The sequence below is a fragment of the Leuresthes tenuis genome, unplaced genomic scaffold (assembly GCF_036924035.1).
Source record: "Leuresthes tenuis unplaced genomic scaffold, fLeuTen1.0.hap1 SCAF_16, whole genome shotgun sequence".
NCBI lineage: Eukaryota > Metazoa > Chordata > Actinopteri > Atheriniformes > Atherinopsidae > Leuresthes > Leuresthes tenuis.
Genome location: NW_027325370.1, coordinates 1,918,782 through 1,940,652, shown reverse-complemented (window position 1 = coordinate 1,940,652; position 21,871 = coordinate 1,918,782). Strand labels below are relative to the sequence as shown.

Sequence of the window (21,871 nt, the reverse complement as noted above, 5' to 3'; positions counted from 1 at the left end):
AACTCTGTGCTAAATAGTTTGGAAATTGTGGTAGAATCTAGCAAGAAAACATGGGTGTTTTGTTTGCTAAGCTAAGCTAAGCTAGCTAATGAGCAGTTTGATGTGTATCGATGCTATCAACTGCTGAGTGCTGCTGGTCTGTCTTTGAGGGATGATGTACCAGAATTTGAGAAAAGCTAAATTAGGAAGTCTTTAAGTTATTAATATTCAATATTCTGACATGTTTTTGCTTATTTTCTTATTATGAACAACAACTGAGTTAAAGAGAAAGGTAAATTAAACTGAGGGATGCATAATGCTGGATGCTATCAGCTCGGTTTTAGCAGGTGGTATTTATTGTTCCGGATGTCACTATTTTCACAGCACCAGCCTTTAGTGAATCTGGACCTGTGTAACGGTTCGGAGGATTCAATCAGGAAGTGATTGCGTTCTCATCAGACCGTGGTGACAGATAGCAGAGGGCTGGGACAGAGCTGGCTGTCGCTCTCCACTCGTGTGCCATGCGTAAGCAGCTCCTCCACCGTTGTCCAATCATCCAGCAGCTTGCTGTTCCTCAGGCGGTTCTGCTTCATGTGGCTCAGCTCCAGCACCGTCTGAGACGACAGCGCCCCCTGGCCTCCACCCATCTGCTCCTCCCCGGCTCCTTTACGCTCACGGTGTTGCCGTGACAGCGCCATGTGACGCCTTCTTTCTGTCCGACTCCAGTATCTCCCTGCCCACCGACCATCCTCCCCTTCCTCCTCTCCTTCTCTTGACCCCTCTCCTCGCACCTCCTCGTCGGTCGTGACCTCGCTGCGTTCCCTGGCCAATCGGTAAGCTCTGGCCCTGAGCAGCTGATTCCTAACCGACTTCTGATTGGACAACCTGGAGCGAGGAGAAGGTGGAGATCGAGGGCTACGTTGTGGGGCTCCCAGTGTGCTGTAGAAAGGTGCACAGGAGCCTTTAGGTTTTTCAGTGCCACTCCCGAGAGTCTGAAAGCCACGCCAGTCTGACGTTCCACTGGAGCCAGATCCAGGACTTTTAGAGAGGAGCTCCTCCTCTCTGCTGCGATTTGAGCTGTTTCTCAGCATGTTCTGATGATTGCTCAGACTGGTTCTGTCTATACTGAGGTGACCTGTTGCTGGGTGACAGTTACTGGGATAACTGGCCCGGCTCCTTGGCCCCACCATGTTCCGAGGGGTACTTGGAGGGCTGTTCTGGTGTGTGCTTGGCAGAGTGTTTGGTTCTGTCATGTTAGGGTGACTCGCCCTGCGGCGTGGCTGTCCTTCGCTCAGATCTGTTATCGTTTGACTCCTCCCTGGAGCCTCTATCGTCCCACCTCCTCTGTGCTGCTGCTGCTCCAACCACAGCGCCCTCCGTTGGCAGGGTTCAGTTCGACAACCTGCAGATAAAAGAGCAGAATTTTGTAACCTTGGAAAACAAGTCAACTTCCATCCATCTGTTATCTTCCGCTTATCCGGAGGCAACAGGTCCAGGAGGAAAAACCCAGACTTCCCTTTCCCCAGTGACCCTATCCAGGGGGGTCAGGAGGCATTCCTATGCCAGATGGGATATGTTATCCCTCCAGCATGTTCTTGGTCTGCCCCAGAGCCTCCTTCCAGTTGCCTGAAAATCCTTAAAAGGGAGGTGACCAGGAGGCATCCTAACCAGATGAACTGCCTCAGCTGACTCCCTCCGGATGATGGAGCTCCTCCCCCCGAATGGTGGAGCCCCTCCCTCCGGATGGTGGAGCTCCTCCCCCCAAATGGTGGAGCCCCTCCCTCCGGATGATGGAGCTCCTCCCCCCGAATGGTGGAGCCCCTCCCCCCTAATGGTGGAGCTCCTCCCTCCGGATGGTGGAGCTCCTCCCACCAAATGGTGGAGCCCCTCCCCCCGGATGGTGGAGCTCCTCCCCCCGGATGGTGGAGCTCCTCCCTCAGATGGTGGAGCACCTCCCCCCGGATGGTGGAGCTCCTCCCCCCAGATAATGGGGCTCCTCCCCCTGGATGGTGGAGCCCCTCCCTCCGGATGATGGAGCCCCTCCCCCCGGATGGTGGAGCTCCTCCCTCCAGATGGTGGAGCTCCTCCCCCCAGATGATGGAGCTCCTCCCCCCGGATGGTGGAGCTCCTCCCCCTATCTCTAAGGCTACCTCTAAAGGAAACTCATTTCAGCCGCTTGTATCCACGACCTCCTTCTTTGGGTCAGAACCCAGATCTGTGAGCACAGGTGAGGGTTGGAACAGGTTGGAACCAGCAAGTGGTGCACCCGCCATTTTGTGTGGATAAAAACATTCGCTGTGAGCGAACAGCATTTGTTAGGCGCTAAATGTGCTCAAAATATCATAAAACCATGCAAATGCATCAGAAGTGGTAAAAAAATCCTCCTCTAATGACCCTGAATTGGATTTAGCAGGTATAGAAATGTCAGGATAGATGGAGCTTAAACTGTTGAGTTTTATAATGCAAACAGGTTAAAATAAATTGGATCCAGTTTCTACATATTCACTGAGGACAAAGTCTAAGCAACTAAATGGCCAGTTGGGCCTCTCCATTTCACCGATTTGCCAGTGCTGACTCTTCAAATGAGTTCATGAACCCTTTGACCAAAACTGTGTGACTATGAAATGAGATCTTGGTGCTTTCTGATCAGACTCATCCAGGACCAAGCCTGTAGAAGTAGAACTGAGTAAAGAACATCTGATTCTCACCAAGTTTTCTTTCACATTTCATGCAATCATTTCCGTCGCCTTACTTACCGATGGAGGGTGATGGTGGTGAACAGTGGCGAGGTAAAGTAGGACTCCTCTCAGCCCTGTGAAAGTGAACCGTCGTGGTCGTACTGTTACCCACAGAGCAACGGGACGCCTGTGGCGCTCCACTGTGGGTCATCGGGGTCGTCTCAGGGATAGACTCCAAATCCCAGCGTCCTCTCTGCTCTCGAGGGGAGTGGCCTGAGCGGAGGTGGTGAGCTTGGCGGTGAGTGTGACTTCCGTGAATCTTGTGCAGCCGCCTGTGTTCCCCGGTGCTGACGCTGTGGAAGCCGGAGTCGCTGGGCTCGGAGGAGATTAGAGACTCGGAGGAAGAGGAGGAGCCTTGGGAGGAGGGGGTGTGGCCCGGCAGCGACGACATGGCGTCTGTCTCGGCTTCAGAAAGCGCCACCCGGTGGTTTGGGCTGTCTGGGCCACATCCTAACCCGCTGTCAAGCTCACTGAGGGGAAGGTAGCCGAAAGGACGGTCCGACCTCCAGTTAGGGTGATAGTCAGACTGAAAAAGACAAAAAAAGCATTTGGATGAGTAAGGGCCCAAAAGAGTGGGGGCAAAACTCTGATTCCAGCTACCTGTCTGGGGAAGATATTTCGCTCCACCTCTTCTGCGCTGTAACAGCCAATCAGACAGCTCTCTGAGTTCGGCTGATAGGGCATCATCTCTTCACCCTGAAACAGGACATGCATGAAGGGTTTACGTTGATGAGAACAACACGTTCATTTTAGAAATGAATAAAAACTAAAATCACCTGGTACTCCAGTCGGTCCAGGTGGTCCAAGCTGTAGGAGACACTGGGCAGGTAGTTGTTACCCGGGTGCTGGTTGTTTGATGATGTGGGCAGATAGCCATTGGGTGTATAGACATCCGGTGACATCATCATGTGGCTGTTGGCAGAGTACAGGTCCGGTGACACAGCCAGGTGCCCGTAGTACGGCCTGAGGGTGGAAGATCAGGTACCATTTACCGGGGGCTCACTCCAAAAGCACAACCCGCCGCTTGTACTTCTTCTGCCGCCGGAAGCGGCTAAAGGGGCGGGGCTTATATGTATAGCAACTAGCAGATATATATAATAATACATCGGTTCCCTCTTTCACCATGGATTGTACTCTGGGCTCTTTGTGTTTCTTTGTGTTTGCGCTCTGCCGTTTTCCCGCTTTTTTCCACCTTTTTTGCGCCTTTTTTTCCCGCCTTTTTTCCGCCTTCGGAATCCAGATCGGCCCTAATTGGCTGTTGTCGCGTAGCGTCACTGCTCATTTGCATAAAGTTGAGCCTTTCTCAACTCTTGAAACTCACGACGCTCACAACCCGCTGCTTGTACTTCTTCTGCCACCGGAAGCGGCCAGAGAAGCCGGAAGCGGCTAAATGGGCGGGGCTTATATGTATAGCAACTAGCATATATATATATATAATAATCCATCTATACATCGGTTCCCTCTTTCACCATGGATCGTACTCTTGGCAGCCTTCTTTGTGTTTCTTTGTGTTTGCGCTCTGCCGTTTTCCCGCTTTTTTCCACCTTTTTTGCGCCTTTTTTCCCGCCTTTTTTCCACCTTCGGAATCCAGATCGGCCCTAATTGGCTGTTGTCGCGTCGCGTCACTGCTCATTTGCATAAAGTTGAGCCTTTCTCAACTCTTGAAGCTCACGAAGCTCACAACGCCGGTGTAGGTACCAGATCTGCTCCGGGCATTCTCTGATTGGCTGGACGTTGGCACGGTAACGTAAGGGAATGTGATTGGTCCGGACAACTTACTGAAGTAGTAAAAAAAACAACCTTTTGAAGTCATTTTCGCGGTTCTTCGTCGGAAACATGGACGGCTTTTACAAAGAAATCCAGCTTTATCTTTCGAAAGGGACGTGACCCCCGAGCACATCTGGTTCTTATGAAATGTAGTTTGTAATAAAGTTGGAGTTTCTATTAAATAACCTCATATTGGCAAAAAATTCTTCATTCATAAAATGTAAATAGTAAACCCACTACTTTATGTTTTCTTAAAAAAGCTGGTTTTTTTGTGACTTTTCTAGAAATGCTGACATGATTAGCTCAGTTTCCAAATACATTTTGTATTGAAAAAAAAGTTTTTTATTTACGAGTGGCAGATCTGGTACCGACACCCCCGGTTAGGAGTCAAAAAGGCTTAGTATCTGCAGAATATCCCTGTTCAGCTCATACAGGTTTATGCTTTATGCATGAGTGGAAAACGATGTGATGAACCCACGATGTACAGTAACTGATGTAAATCCATCTATGAATAGTTACAGTTTTCATCTAAACGCGTCATGTTCTGCGCTGACAGCTGCCTCAGCAGAACAACCTCCCGCTCATTAATATTCATGAGCACCGGGGACTCGGTGCAGCATCACTGCAACCTGAACCGGCCTCCAGTCCCTCAACTGAAACACAGTGAATTAGATAATGTTGTTTCTTGTTGTTTCACTGCAGTAAAACCCTTTTAGCATCTCTAATATTTAAAAGTCATCAACCTTTGGTCCTGATCTTAAATTCTTACCCTATATCCCATCTCATTCCTAAAGTTGGACCCTTATCTCTAAACCTAATGAACCCTTTTTACAATCAACTCCCAAACTCTGACCACCGTTTGAAAGCCACACTCTGACCAGAACATCATTAAAACCTGGAAGGATAGCGATGAACTCTTGAATGTTTAATGGTGAAAGTAAGGAAATCTCCACATGAAAACCCCTTTTCAGTGGCTTTACTTTCCTAAGCAGCTCACTGTTTGGACTCCAGAGGCTGTGGTTGACCTCCCAGCAGCACTTACCCCGATCTGTAACCTTCTCCCAGGCCTTCCTCTCCCTCCATCAGTCCCATGGCCCTCAGGGCCTCCCAGTGTCTCTCCGTTGGGGCGCTGCACTCAATCGCACAGTGGGACCGCCGCTTCCTGTGCCCATGCCCCCTTTTACCCTCCACCTGCACCGTGATTGGCTGACCATATTCGTCCACAAAGTGCAGCTCCTCTCGGTGTCGGTGATGGGAAGCTTCACGAGTCTTAGCCTGACGAAAGGGGACAAGGAAAGCTAAAGAATGCTTCCTGCACAGCCAAAAGAAGACTGAGAATGAGCAGATATCACATCTAAATATGACGCTCTGTTGTGGGTGTATTTTTGCATTCTGCACCATCTGTGGGCTGCTACTTTCATGTCAAACATTTAGCTTAAAAGAAAGGTGTGATGTGCGTCTGAGGCCCTCTGCTCGTGCTGAAAGTACAACGGAGGCAGCAGAAAAGAGCCTGACCTGCAGCACAAGGTCGGTCTCTTTTGGGATGCCTGAATACAATTGTGTTGCATAACGTGGCATATTTGATGATTCATATAGTCTTTATGTAAAAAGATAAAAACTGAGTCATTTTGCATAAGTTGGACACCAGGAAAGAAAAGTCTGCAGGTTTGTGCTCCGGTTGAACAGCAGATGACTTCAGGGAGCTTCTCCTCTGGGTGGATGTGTGTTAATTAGTGCAAACAGCTGCTGCTGTGTTGGGATAAAAGACTGTTTTATGTCAGAAGAGCGCACGAGAGTGTCCATGTGAAGCTTTAATGCTCATTACACAGCAGCCGACTAAAAGAGGAAGAAAGGTGGGACAGCTCTGCAGTCCTGTTAGGGTCAGTTGTACATTTGTTAGATCCTCTGGATTACAGACAAACAAAGACTGCAGAAACTGTGCTGAAGATTAATGACTAATTTGATCATTTGTGGAGGAGTTTTATTGTGAAAAAATATCAACTTCTTTGTCACTTCAGGCTCATTTTGGGTCAGTTCTACATTTTTCACGAGATCTGTGTCCCTAAACTGTCGTCCAATTTGGAAGTGAATACGGGATCAGATTATAGCTGAAAGTCTGCTCTGAGATCAACTTCTAATCGAATATCTGCTCTGCCTGCCTGTCTTTCCTTTTGTATGTAATTATCATAGTAAAAATGTCACCACTGTTCAAATATTTATGGACTATAGTTTATATTAGTTTAAAAGATAAATGCTTAAAGGGGAACTCCAGTATTTTTAAACCTTATTTCTGGCATGAAATACGTTCATCTGCTCACAGAGAACAGTTTGGTGAAAGTCGGCGTCCTTCGGAAGATATTTAGATAACTGGAGATCCATATAACGGAGTGAACGGGGCTTAGAGGATGCAGCCTCTAAATAAGGCATTATCTGTCTTTATTTCACCAATACTTTAAGAAGAATGAATGAATGAACGTGTGCTATAGCTCTGTTAGCTCATAGCTGCTGTGTTGTTGTTATTAGCGGCTATCGGGGGGCTTATAGACGTCCATCTTACTCAAAGTCTTTGTTCACATTGTCAAAATCTGATAAATATCCTGCCATGTTGCACAAAACTATCAGCAGCAAACTGTGTGTGAAGTTAGCCGACTGTCACAGAGCACGGAGTGAATAAACTGTGCTGCAGGGGGGCGTGTGGATGAAGTGGGCCCAGTAGAGTGCCTGTGTAGAAATCCCTCCGTTAGCTCTCCTATAGCTGCAAGTAGCCACATAACAGCAGCTATGAGCTAACAGAGCTATGGGCTAACAGAGCTATGAGCTAAAAGAGCTATGAGCTAACAGAGCTATGAGCTAACAGCAGCTATGAGCTAACAGCAGCTATGAGCTAAAAGAGCTATAGGACACGTTCATTCATTCATTCTTCTTAAAGTATTGGTGAAATCATTGTCGTTTGATTCTCAGTTTAAATGTTGAGCAGATCCACTCACACCAGCACAGAGATGATGCAAACCGACTGTTTTACACTGATTCTGTCTAAGATCTGCAGCAAAACCTCAGTCAGCTGACTTTAAATGGTGGAAACAGGCCATTTCTGGTGCATTTTACTCAATCCAGGGGTTACCACAACGAAAAATCTTTTGTCTTGATGTAAACTGTCTGTTGATCACCTGAAACCATCAGTCTGAAAAGTATTTGATTAAATTAGAATTTACAGAGCAGTACCCACAGATATTATCAGCTTTAAAGCTTTTATTTCTTCTCATTCTTTATGTGGGGGACATATTTGTGAGCGCACAACAGGAAACTCACTCTTTGTACTTATTTTTAAGACACGTGACTCATCCAACTGCAGGTTCAAGAGAAAAAGGGACCCACAGAGTAAAATGTGAGCGTGTCACCATTCTGTCAGCTGAGGACACAAAAGAGCCGCTCGCGCCCTGAAGGACAGTCAGTCATTACGTCTGCTGAGTCCACGGGCAGTGGCGCGCGCGCGTGTTGGAACAGGACTTCTACAAGTTAAGTTGCAGAGATACAACACGATGTAGGTCAGGATTCGGCCGTCCGTAACCTCCAGACGTGCACTGGAGTCTTTTCACTCAGTGCTAAACCCGGGGCCACACGCACGCACGCACGCACGTGGACACACAATCTGTCACACAAAGACGTGCAGAAATAAACGCACAGTTCATACATGTGGAAACCTGCTCACCACAACGGCGCACATGCAGAAACACGCACGCATGCACACGTGCACGCGCCGAGCCGAGTGTTGCGCTGTACCCTGGAGAAGTGTGTCGCGCTCCGCTACACTTTGACAGTAACACGGACTGATCTCTCTGCCTCTTCATCTGTCTCCCTCTTTCCTCGCTGTTGTTTGTGAAGCTTTGACTCAGTTTTCTCTGCCTCAAAGTGCAAAACTCACAGAATGTGACACTTGGTTCTCAGCACAAAATCACAGTCAGCGTGCACAAAGTGTCAAATGCAGAAAGTTGGATGAAACGAAATGAGATTCGATGAATTTCAGTCCCGGCGGGTCAGCACATTAAACACTGAAATACATACTTCAGGTATGTTCAGAGAGCTGAGATGATACACTTATGATGCAACCAAAAATAACATTTTACAGAAAATTGTGTTTAAAGATCCATGAAAAAATAGAGGAAACAAAGGATGAAATAGTCTGTGAAAAGATCAGATTATTAGCGAATAAACTAGGTTTTATGTTAGATTATTGTCAGGATTTTGAATGAACTGAACACCCCTGAAGATCTTTCTGCTGGGACCTCACAAACGTAGCATCAGCGGCACACAGCTAAACTCATACTTTGTACTGACAGTGCATTTGTTGAGTTGACTCTTCTCAGGTTTTCTGTGATAAAGTTTAAACAGCAAAGTTAATTTGACTCAAACTGATGTTAGTTGTGATCTTGCGATTTAAACGTCCCGTTCTGCATGTTCTCTTTGCCATGCTGTTGCACATCTGCTTCCTTTAGAGACCGGCTAACATGTGGGCTACATGTTAGCCGTTGTTATAGCTTCTCTGGCTAACATGGTTACAGCCTCCATCTTGGGCCCTTACCATCACATGATCATGGCCGCCATTTTGTTTTATAGTTCCCTCTTCTCCCACACACTCAGATGGTCTGTCGTTTATTGCTTGTTTAGTTTTTGGATAGCATGGTAGCTTAGAGGACAATGGTGTTAACTGATGAAATTACCGCTGATTTAAAGGGGAACGCCGGTATTTTTAAACCTGGACCTTATTTCTGGCATGGTATGAATGACTGAACGTGTGCTATAGCTCTGTTAGCTCATAGCTGCTGTTAGCTCATAGCTCTGTTAGCTCATAGCTGCTGTTATGTGGCTACTTGCAGCTATAGGAGAGCTAACGGAGGGATTTCTACACAGGCACTCTACTGGGACCACTTCATCCACACGCCCCCCTGCAGCACAGCTTATTCACTCCGTGCTCTGTGACAGTCGGCTAACTTCACACAGAGTTTGCTGCTGATAGTTTTGTGCAACATGGCAGGATATTTATCAGATTTTGACAACGTGAACGACGACTTTGAGTAAGATGGACGTCTATAAGCCCCCCGATAGCCGCCAATAACAACAACACAGCAGCTATGAGCTAACAGAGCTATAGCACACGTTCATTCATTCATTCTTCTTAAAGTATTGGTGAAATAAAGACAGATAATGCCTTATTTAGAGGCTGCATCCTCTAAGCCCCGTTCACTCCGTTATATGGATCTCCAGTTATCTAAATATCTTCCGAAGGACGCCGACTTTCACCAAACTGTTCTCAGTGAGCAGATGAACGTATTTCATGCCAGAAATAAGGTTTAAAAAAAGTTAAAGTTCCCCTTTAATCAACTTTAATAAATTCTTTTGCACCATTTTAAAGGAGGAGAAGTTGTTTGAGGTCATGTTCACTATGATAACTGCTGGTTGTGAAGGTCTCAGACTTTTAGCCTTCATAGATACAGACATATTTGACACGTTTAAACCAGCATATTTTGATTTTTTAGCCTCGTTGTTAAATACTTTTCATGACTAATTTGACTGAACATGAGCAGTTGTCCGTGGACACTTTCTTATAATCAGTGTTAGCTAATAACGAAGCCATCTCCGGCTGGAGCCCAGCAGCGCTGAAGTGAATCAGACATGTTTCCATTCACTGGTCTGACGGGAGTGAAATGGACTGCATTAGCTGGTGGTAAAGGCTACGTTGCTGCTGGCTGTAATTCAGTGGAAGTCGCTGTCCTAACAAGAAACCAACCTCAAGGAGGAAAACTAAAAATAACAGCTGGAAGTAGCTGTGGTTTTACACCATATCTGGGGGGGTGTTTTCTTATTGTCGCCGGTGGAAACAGCTGCTGAGCCACGACAGTCGTTTCCACCCCCCCCTTATGTGCCACTTCAAGCGAGTGTATGAACGTCCCTGCATCAGTTTTCTCATTTTCACCATTTCAATGAACATTTTCTAAGTGCTAATCAAAAACCAGTGAGAAAAACCCAGCTTGTGACAGCATTAGTGGGCGTTGCCATCTCACCCGATTAGAGTTTTAGATGAAATCTCACTTGAATCCATCCAGTCGAGTGTTGCGTAGAGCAGAAACATCAGTGTGGTTTCATCACAGTAACAGTCCAACAGTTACACAAGGACCAGACTCAGAGCAGCAGCCCACACTGCAAACATTCATGCATTATCGTGCACTTTAAACACGCCACAAAAGCAGCATTCACAGTGCAGAAGTTGACCAGCGTCCCTCGCTGTAGGAGCAGGTCGACGGCGCTCCACCGCACTGTGGAGCCGTGCTCAGGCCTGTTGATTTGATGGGTTTCTGTGTCTCATACATGAATGATTTAATGTGAGGCTCCAAATAAAGCTGAAGGAAAAGGTTAGAAACTGCACATAAACAGCTGAGCGGGTGCAGAAACATTCGGGAGGAAAAGAGATCTGTGTAAAGTGGAGAGTGAGTCACAAAGAGAGCCGGCTTTTATGAAAGGATCGACTGAAACCACAGAACATTCTGGCATGAAAGGTTGGCTTCATGTTAAAACCGTCACACAATCAGAGGTAATAACTGTGCATTGATGAGATTCTGCACCAGCAGTGGCAGCAGGGAGCCCCCAGCCCTCCCATTTATGTCAAACTATTTCATACAATCATGCAAAAACTCAACTCCAGACTCAGATCAAGGGCCCGGTCCTCCGCTCTGCTGCCAGAACACACAGATCCAACGGGGCTTAGAGGATGCAGCCTCTAAATAAGGCATTATCTGTCTTTATTTCACCAATACTTTAAGAAGAATGAATGAATGAACGTGTGCTATAGCTCTGTTAGCTCATAGCTCTGTTAGCTCATAGCTCTGTTAGCTCATAGCTCTGTTAGCTCATAGCTCTGTTAGCTCATAGCTGCTGTTATGTGGCTACTTGCAGCTATAGGAGAGCTAACGGAGGGATTTCTACACAGGCACTCTACTGGGCCCACTTCATCCACACGCCCCCCTGCAGCACAGTTTATTCACTCCGTGCTCTGTGACAGTCGGCTAACTTCACACAGAGTTTGCTGCTGATAGTTTTGTGCAACATGGCAGGATATTTATCAGATTTTGACAACATGAACGACGACTTTGAGTAAGATGGACGTCTATAAGCCCCCCGATAGCCGCCAATAACAACAACACAGCAGCTATGAGCTAACAGCAGCTATGAGCTAACAGAGCTATAGCACACGTTCATTCATTCATTCTTCTTAAAGTATTGGTGAAATAAAGACAGATAATGCCTTATTTAGAGGCTGCATCCTCTAAGCCCCGTTCACTCCGTTATATGGATCTCCAGTTATCTAAATATCTTCCGAAGGACGCCGACTTTCACCAAACTGTTCTCTGTGAGCAGATGAACGTATTTCATGCCAGAAATAAGGTCCAGGTTTACCAAAAAACCTAAGGTCTTAGGTCTGCCAGCACATGCAGATCCAGCAGCTGCCACGTAAGATCCCTGTTGATCCTCTGAGTGAGAAAACAGAGGCTCAGAGATCCCAGGGTCCTGGGAACATCATCCCCCCACAGCTGCAGCACCACCAGCCTGATTCAAAAGAAACCGGTGGAGACATGGAGCCCAGAAGAAGAAAGAAGCCATTAAACTGCGATTCATCTTCTGATCCAGGCTTTAAAACCTGGAGGATGCGAGAGCCCAGCTGAGCAGAGATGCCTCAGTCTGTGGAATAAGCTGCACGTCCCGTTCAATCATTAACTGTAAAAATATCCCGTTACTCCTGTTTAAAAAGGTTGAACTACTCCTTTAAATCAGGACCAACTGGGCCACCGTCAGCGGGGAAGATCCAAAGGTTCAGAGCTGTCAGTCTGCATCTGGATGAAGCGGGCTGAGAGGGGGAGTCCTTCCAGGAAAGTGCAGTTGACTTCATTCACTTCACTAATCTGTGGTGGAAACAGCCCTTTAAAGTCGCCGTGTGGAAAGATTTGCTTTTCTGAAGTCAGGAAAGGACTTTAAAATTCATGAGAGTGTTCCACTGATGCAGAATCACGTTAGAAACAGAGTCAGAGCGTTTTCTCTGCTCTGGGAGAGTTATTTGCTGTTATTCGTGCAGATGGGGACGTACCAGGAAGTGATGAAGCTCCCTGATGCCTTCACTGTCTGGATGTTCTCAGCTGCTGTGACTCGCTTTAAATCACAGAAAACTGAGGCATCTGAGACATGTAAGGAGGCTTTCTGCCTGCTTTTGCAGCTCCCTTGGGGGGGGTCTGTCATCTGTCTGTTCTCTGTGAAACAGGCCGAAGGTCTAAGCTGCAGATCTGGGAAAGTAGAAGTTTTTACTGAAAACTTTATTGTGTTTTCTGGGTGAACAAAGTTCTGCAGGTCCGCTGAGTTTCAGCTCCTGGACGTTGTTCCTTTCCAGCCTGCCCTGCGTTTCCTTCTGCCCAGCTCCACCCGCTCCACCAGCTCCACCCGCTCCACCAGCTCCACCCGCTCCACCTGCTCCACCCGCTCCACCTGCTCCACCAACTTCACCAGCTCCACCCGCTCCACCAGCTCCACCCGCTCCACCAGCTCCACCCGCTCCACCCGCTCCACCCGCTCCACCAGCTCCACCCGCTCCACCCGCTCCACCAGCTCCACCCGCTCCACCTGCTCCACCAGCTCCACCTGATCCACCAACTTCACCAGCTCCACCTGCTCCACCCGCTCCACCTGATCCACCAGCTCCACCTGATCCACCCGCTCCACCCGCTCCACCTGCTCCACCTGCTCCACCTGCTCCACCAGCTCCACCAGCTCTACCTGATCCACCAACTCCACCAGCTCCACCTGCTCAGACTTCATTTAGTCTAAAAAAACTCAATTTCATCTGTTTCAGGACATAAAAGAAGCTCCTCAGCTGAGTTTCAGCTCCTGGACATGGTTCCTTTCCAGCCTGCCCTGCGTTTCCTTCTAGCTCCTCGCTGTCAGATTGACGCCGTGCACCTCGTGCACGTGCCGGGTCACCTCAGCCACCATCACATCCCGTTATGACCCGCCTCGCCTGTTTGTCTCTTTCAGAGACCCTCCGGTCTTCCTCTGAGAAGCCGTTTGCTTCCCTGCGCCGCAGCATGGATGCAGAGGATGAAACCTCCTCGACACGCCGGATAATCGCATGTTCCAGCATTCTGAGACAGATTCTGAGCCAGAAACACTCAGATTGTTCCGCTCTTTTGATCACGGAGGCGTTCAGCCAGGAGAAGAAAACACAGTCAGGCTGCCAGCTGACAGCAATTACTCCACCAGCTCCACCCGATCCACACGCTCCACCTGATCCACCAGCTCCACCCGATCCACCCGCTCCACCTGATCCACCAGCTCCACCAGCTCCACCAGCTCCACCTGATCCACCAGCTCCACCTGATCCACCTGATCCACCAGCTCCACCTGCTCCACTTCTGCTCAGACTTCATTTAGTCTAAAAAAACTAAATTTCATCTGTTTCAGGACATAAAAGAAGCTCCTCAGCAGGAGTTAAATCTCAGTGAATCCAGCCTCAGATAAACACATCCCATATTACGCTGAGTCATCACTTATGAGACAAAACACAGAAGCAGTGAGTGAGAAACTAAGTGAACCCCTGACCTCCTCTCTGTGAGCTGTGGGACGTAAAGAGGTCACACGTCGCGGTTCGAGCATCGTTTAAACCTTAAATCTATGGATTCTCAGCCCTCCTGGTCCCGGTAATGAGGATAACTGGACTTCTTTTCCTTTATTCTTGGAGACCCTCATGACCCTCCAGGTGTGGACGACCTTTGGACGACCTTTGGGCGACCTTTGGACGACCTTTGGACGACCTTTGGACGACCTTTGGACGACCTTTGGACGACTTATAAGCCGATGCTCCCCATCAGCTGCTGTAGAACTGAAGAAGCCTCTCGTTTGGGCGGTAAAAAAGCATTTAAAACTCTGAGTTTTGCTCTTTTGTTACACACTTTCCCAGGACTGAAGCCACCCTTGAGCGCCTGAGGGGGGGGGCAGAGATACCTGTAGGGGGAGCCAAAGAGCAAAACACTTAACGTCTTCAACAGAACGGGCAGAACTTTGTTTAGTGGCTGTAATCCTGAAAAACGGGGTGAGAAAACTGTTAGAATGAGCTTTAGCTGGAGAAGTTTTCACTCCTAAGAGTTTCTGCACAAAATTAGATGAAAATCCCTGAGATTGATGTGTCCAGCATGCATCTGCTGGCCACGCCCCCTGGGCCTGGTTTTAAGTTGTATTTTAAAGAAAACAGTCGCCACGACTGTGTTTCTAAGCTTCAGGACCTGAGCCAGAGGACCTGCTGAAGCACTGAATCAGTTCTTTATCTGTTTGTTCTCAGCTGGAAACCAATAACTGCTCCGACTTTCAAAGTCAAGTCAAAAGATTTGACGCTGCTTGAAATCACAAATTACACATTTGCCTCTGAGGGCTTCACAATGTGAACAACAGAAAGTAGACCGAGAAGCTCTGTGAGGCAGCACTCTGTCATAATGGGGCTATTTCAATGGATCTCTGCCAGCTACTGTCTCATCTGCAGTTTTCAGCATTGTGAGGAGCTGCCAAGAAAGTACAAGAGAGATGACAAGGCTGCAGATTATTTCTAATTAGGCAGGTCATTTTGTTAAAAGAGTGCCTGTGTCAGCTGCTCTGGGAGATCGTTCTCTATCTAAAACCTCTGATTCTTCTCATGTGAGCATCAGAGAATCAGGATTAAGGGTTTAAACTGAAGAGCACACTTGAAATAGATGCTTTTACACGAGTTACTGTTCGACAGCAGAAATTAAACTTTAATGACGTCAAACTCAGTCACAAAACCAAGAACCCGACAGAACGATCCGCTGACTGGGGCTCCGAAGTTTCTGTATTTATCAGACGCTTTTATCCAAAGCGACTTACAAATGAAGATATAACAGCTTTATAAAAGCTAACAATAAGCTCCATAGAAGGAACCCAGGAGTCCGACTCTGTCAGAGGGGACAGAGTAGAGATAGGGTGCAGGCATAGAAGGAAGAGCAGAAAGATAAAGTGCAGAGATAGAGGGGGGAGGGAAGTACAAGGTAAGTGCTGGGATAGGAGATGCTCTCTGAAGAGCTGGGTTTTCAGGAGCTTCTTGAAGATAGACAGGGACGCCCCTGTTCTGGTAGCGCTCGGTAGGTCATTCCACCATCGTGGGACGACACATGAACAGAGTTTGGATTGTCTTAGGCGTGGTGTAGGAGCTGCTAGACGACAATCCTGGGACCAACGGAGGGACCCAGTTGGGACAGAAGCCTTTGCAAGAGCATTCAAGTAGATGGAGCCGTTCCATTAAGCTCTTTGTAGCTAACATCAGGGACTTGGACCTGATGCAGGCGGCTAAGGGCAGCCAGAGGAGCTCAATGAACAGAGGGGGGGCGTGTTCTTTTAGGCTGATCCAAGACCAGACGCACCGCCGCGTTCTGGACCATCTGCAGAGGTTTCACAGGCTGGAGACCAGTTAGGAGACCAGTTAGGAAACCAGTTAGGAGACCAGTTAGGAGACCAGTTAGGAGACCAGTTAGGAGACCAGTTAGGAGAGCAGTTAGGAGAGCAGTTAGGAAACCAGTTAGGAAACCAGTTAGGAAACCAGTTAGGAGACCAGTTAGGAGACCAGTTAGGAAACCAGTTAGGAAACCAGTTAGGAGAGCAGTTAGGAGACCAGTTAGGAAACCAGTTAGGAGAGCAGTTAGGAAACCAGTTAGGAAACCAGTTAGGAGAGCAGTTAGGAGACCAGTTAGGAAACCAGTTAGGAGAGCAGTTAGGAAACCAGTTAGGAAACCAGTTAGGAAACCAGTTAGGAAACCAGTTAGGAGACCAGTTAGGAGACCAGTTAGGAAACCAGTTAGGAAACCAGTTAGGAAACCAGTTAGGAGACCAGTTAGGAGACCAGTTAGGAGACCAGTTAGGAAACCAGTTAGGAGACCAGTTAGGAGAGCGTTGCAGTAGTCCAGGTGGGAGATGAGCATGGCCTGCACCAGGAGCTGGGGGGCATGTTGGGTTAGGGATGGTCTGATCCTTCTTATGTTTAGTAATGCAAAAGTCTGCTGGAAGGATCGAGGAAGTCTTCTAACAGCCTGTTTAGAGTTTGACATTCAAAGAACAATGTGAGCAAAAGGAAATGAGTCTGATCCGATGAGACATTTGATACCAAAACACTGCTCATCATCCTGGAAACATCTACTCAGCGGAGCACAGAGGAGGCAGCATCATGGTAGGGAAAGACAGACCGAAGCATTAGAAACGCTTGCAGGCTCCAGACGGCCTGATGTCCTTGGGTTCCTTCTGTGGTACGAGCTGCTCGGTGGGGCTTATTATGGGTGTAGAGTGCAAAGTAAGTGGGAGTCAGAGCTGTGAAGCTGCAGTTGTACCCGCTGAAAAGGTCATTGGAGGACGTCACCACAGCACTTTACCCGTTTATACCAGCTCAGGAAAGGCTTCAGGAGAAGTCACACAGGACGACAAAGTTCATTCACAAACAGTTTGAATGTTCTTGGGTTCGATGACTCGGGTTTTGAGGAGTCCTTCAGACTCTTTTACAGACACACACCCCTGCAGCTTTAAAACTGATAAAGCTAAAAACCAGCCAGCCTGCTCATCATCACAGCCGCTCACGCCGCTTCTACTTCTGCCGCCGGAAGTGGCCAAAGGGGCGGGGCTTATATGTATAGCAACTAGCATATATATATATATATATATATATATATATATAATAATCCATCCATACATCGGTTCCCTCTTTCACCATGGATTGTACTCTTGGCAGCCTTCTTTGTGTTTCTTTGTGTTTGTGCTCTGCCGTTTCCCGCTTTTTTCCCGCCTTTTTTGGCCGTTTTCCGCTTTTTTCCCGCCTTTTTTTCCGCCTTTTTTTCGCCTTTTTTCCGCTTTTTTTTCACCTTTTTTTCGCCTTTTTTCCACCTTTTCTTCGCCTTTTTTCCCGCCTTTTTTTCGCCTTTTTTTGCCTGTTTTCCGTTTTTTTCACCTTTTTTTCACCTTTTTTTCGCCTTTTTTCCACCTTTTCTTCGCTTTTTTTCCGCCTTTTTCCGCCTTCAGAATCCAGATCGGCCCTAATTGGCTGTCGTCGTGTCGTGTCACTGCTCATTTGCATAAAGTTGAGCCTTTCTCAACTCTTGAAGCTCACGAAGCTCATGAAGCTCACAACGCCGGCCGCTCATCGACGCCAGCTTACACGACGCTTTTGGTGTGAGCCCCCGGTAACGCGCCACCATCTCCGCTGTCTCAGAAGCAAAGACCTGAAAGAGTCGCAGTTTTCTCTCAACATTGTGTCAGCAGCTGAGAATCCCCCCTTTTCTGCATGTTAAAGCTCCCTGAAACAGGGTTTCCCTGTTGAAGCTGTCGCCAACCTGAGAAAAAAGTGGCAAAGCTCCACTTTCACAGAGGAGCTACACCACAGCAAAAAGGTTCCTTTGGAGTCACAGTTTTCTCATAACATGAGAAACATGCAGCAACAAAATGGTGGTTGATCGGAGCCACCGGTTTAAGGAAAGGGCCAAAGGTCCTTAAAGATCTTTCTTGTTTTTCCCTGTTGGTGACATCACTTCCCTGGCTTCAGAAAGAGACAGATTCGGTCTGTTTGTGGCGTCGATCAGTGACAGAAACACAGGTTTGATCAGCAGCTGACACCACAGGCTGTGATAGGAGGCAGCATGAAACACAGGATGTGACACAAAGCAGGAATTCTCAGGTGTGCAACACCAGCAGAGACCTCTGCAAGATGACCCGAGGCTGCAGCTGCTCCCTGAGGAGCTTCCTCAAGGTCCTGAATTAAGGCGAACGTGGAGATTTCAGCGTCTGATCTTTTGTATAAAACGTTTGGTTCTGAAATGAAATCTTCCTCTTTATCCTCTCCACACACACAGACAACAGGCTTTAGCCCTCAGCCATCGTCCGGGTTACGGCTTTTTCTGCCCACAGAGAGGTCATCTGTGCCGGCATCACACCTCATTCAGCCATCCTCCTCCTCCCCAAACACACCTGCAGACGCTCACTCACCTTGTTCCGCGTCAGGCGACAACCCATCCTGCCTCTTCCTCAGGCAGGTGCGAGTCAGGTGGGAGACGGAGGACAGAGAAGAAGAGACGCACTGAGGAAATGTGCGGCTGAGAGGAAGGGGGATGAGCAGGAAGCAGCAGAGGAAAGAAACCGGAGTGAGACCACGAGTTTGCTGAGTCTCGTCCACCCACCGCCTCACATCTCACAACTCTGCTGACCCACAATCCTCAGCTCCTCAGCTGTCCCCCTGCGCCGCTCAGGAGACTCCAGCTCCCATGATGCCGTGGGGTAAACAGCAGCTGCAGTCGGTGGGCAGCAGGTCCATCGCGTTAGATAACCCCCCCCCCCACTCCGACAGCTGGATGAGTGGAACAGAGCGGGGCGAGCGAGGCCGAGAAGCTGCTGACAAATGCAGAGAGAAGGATGGAGGTGTGAAGAGTCCTCATCTGACAGCTTCTTTATTCTCCTGTGGCTCCACCGGCCAATCACAGAGCCCGGCTGCAGGAGGCAGCGAGGCGGGGGCTCTGATTGGCCAGGAGCAGAGTGAACTCAAGCATCCATTCAGGCTTTTCTCTCCTCCGTCTTTCCTTTTTCCTTCTTTTGGTCGGTGTTTTCCTGCCTCCAGCCTTTTCTGATGCTGCTCCTCAGTGTTTCTGCGTGATTTCAGGCTTCTGAGAGCAAACATTCGGTGTCATTCAGCTGCTGTGCCACAAATTGCACCGCAGCTGATGTCTTTCCTTCTTAAATGAAAAACAAACCCACATGCAGCACGTACCGCAGCTTATTACCACTCACAGCTTCGCTGTGAAGCGCCCTCTAGTGATCATGTGATTCAACCTTTGTGACTATTCAGCAAAGCAGAAAGGAGGATATGAGATGAGTTGTTGTCATGCATTTAATTCACTGTGCTCCAAAGAGAAATATCAGTGAGTTAAAGAGTGTCTTTGCCTTTTTTTGGGTCCTTTAAACCCTTAAAACAGCCACATTAACAACAAAAAAGGCACAAAGAAGAGGGCACCAAAGAAGAAGAAAGCGGAGGGATTTGAGTAAAACATTAAGCTAAAATTTAAAGTAAAAAGATTTTAAAGTAACTGTTTTCACTTCCTGCTGAATCCATGTTTACTGGCTTGTTTTATTTATTTTCTCTTAGGTTTACAGATTATTTAGTCTTTAATTTCCTGCCTGAGCTGCTGAGAACTAACATTCAAGTACTCCGAGTACGTTTTATTCATCTAGCACTAAATCACCCTTTAACTGAGGGAAAAGTTGAGTAAAAAGGGTTTCTTTGCATTTATTTGGACCAATTCACACAGGTTTCTGTCAGCTTTACAGCCCTGATCCAGGTTCACAGATAGTTCACTTCACTAACTTTGGAAAAACAAGCAGCAGAGCCGGATCTTAAAGGGTTAATTTACATTTGGTGTTAATAATCCAATCTGTGTGAAAGTTTCCACTCGTTCCAGGCAGCATCAGCTTGTAATTTAGCCGAATTTATCACTTTAAATTGACTGTGTTGAAGCATTTCTTTCCATCAGAGTCCTGAAGGATGAAGGATGAAGGCCTGACACTGAAAATCAGCCCAAATGCAGACAGAACCGGGGTGAATATCATCCATAAGAGGAAGATATGAAAGATAAATGCAGATTAAACGACACAATCTGATGCTGGCCCACAGAAAACATCCTGTTTTCCAGAGTTGGATTGACCTTCACTCAGTAAAGCCTCCTCAGAACCTTTTATCGTGCCGTAACCTCACCAAACCGCACCGTTCAGAGCTAAGTTAGCAAAGAGTTATCAAACAGGGCTGAGGGTGAGGGTTGAGGTCGAGTTTCTGCTTCTGCGCCACGTCGGCGCCGTAAACGAGACGCCGTCTCTGAGCGTCCGAAGTTCTGCGTCGAGGGAACGCGTTGCTCTGCAGTTCACCGCCACGCCTCCAGGGGGCGTAGCGGTGCGTTTGTGTGGTTTCAGCCGAATCCGTGCTTCTTCTTCCGGTCACAGTTAACAACGGTAACCAACGGCAACCGAGCTGGAGCAGCTGTATTTGCAGCTGGAGCTAATTAATACTGAGGAATAAACGCTTAAATTGTAAATGTTGAAGCGCAGGCGACAGAGAAGACGTTTGCGGAGGTGTTCTGTAGGACCGGCCGAGGCTGAACGGGGGAATTTACAACCTGCTTCACCCACTGAGGACCTGGATGCACTTTCACCGGGTTCACCGGGTTCACCGGGTTCACCGGGCCGATGGGACGAGCTTCTTCGCCGTGAACGGCCATTAAGAGCTGAAAAAGCCGTAGCCTGAGCAGTACGTAAGCGCTCATGCACTACTTCCCAAACACAGCGGTTGCCATGGGGATCGGTGCGTTTGATTTGATGTAATATTATCGGTAAACCCAGTTTCACCCCCAGGAAGAAGGGAAGAAGTCACCAAAAAGAGGAATAACTGACGTGAGAACAGGAAGAAGCAGTGAAAGACAGAAGCCACGTCGCTGTGAATCCTCTCCAGCTTCGGTTACTCTCTTTCTGTCGCTGCTGCTCTGAATCTCCGTCTTTCTTTCACAACTCTCCTCATCTCCCAGATTCCTCTTTGTTTCTGGCCTGATCCCCGTCCTTTCTGGCCTGTTCTAACTGCCTTCCTCTTCGGTGCGACCCACACAGCCTGAGGGAAGGTCGTTGGTGCTGTGGAGGAGGCCGACGCAGCCATGGTTCACTGAGTCCCCGGCAGTGGGAGGCTCACTCTCTGGCTGGAGGACCCTGGCAGGGTCACTGCAGGACACCAAATGACCACATTTTAAAGCACAGTTTCCTTCAGACTTTCTGTAACCTTTAAAGTGTCCTGATCAACAGTTCTGCAGCTTTCTGTAACCTTTAAAGTGTCCTGATCAACAGTTCTGCAGCTTTCTGGAACCTTTAAAGTGTCCTGATCAATAGTTCTGCAGCTTTCTGAAACCTTTAAAGTGTCCTGATCAACAGTTCTGCAGCTTTCTGTCACCTTTAAAGTGTCCTGATCAATAGTTCTGCAGCTTTCTGAAGCTCTTTCAGAGTTTTTCTTTGGACATTTTCTGCTTTTTCCCTCATCTTCAGTCCTTGTTCCTGAGCATTTTCAGTGTTTTTTCTTTGTTCAGCCACTGAACTCTGACCTTTGACCCATTCAGGCAGAAAAAAGGCTCCTAACTCAAGGGATGAACCAGTGTTGTGTCGACACAGAACAAACAACTTAGCAAAGAAGCCATTTTAAACTGGATCTTTAGGCACTTTGTCACAAAGACACATCATTTGTTCCCATTTCTTTAGCTGCATCTATGAAAAACAGCAAAGAAAACACAGTT

General features: G+C 47.8%; 1 protein-coding gene across 1 annotated transcript; it reads right to left on the bottom strand.

Moving 5' to 3' along the window:
• Window positions 1-70: 70 nt before the first annotated feature.
• On the bottom strand, window positions 71-19,274 carry LOC140272405 (uncharacterized). Its single transcript, XM_072367836.1, has 6 exons — window positions 18,546-19,274; window positions 5,527-5,759; window positions 3,494-3,680; window positions 3,318-3,413; window positions 2,736-3,243; window positions 71-1,381 (listed from the first exon to the last, which is right to left on the bottom strand). Exons 1-6 carry the CDS (start codon window positions 18,570-18,572, stop codon window positions 435-437), a joined length of 1,998 nt encoding a protein of 665 aa, XP_072223937.1. The 5' UTR covers window positions 18,573-19,274; the 3' UTR covers window positions 71-434.
• Window positions 19,275-21,871: the final 2,597 nt, after the last annotated feature.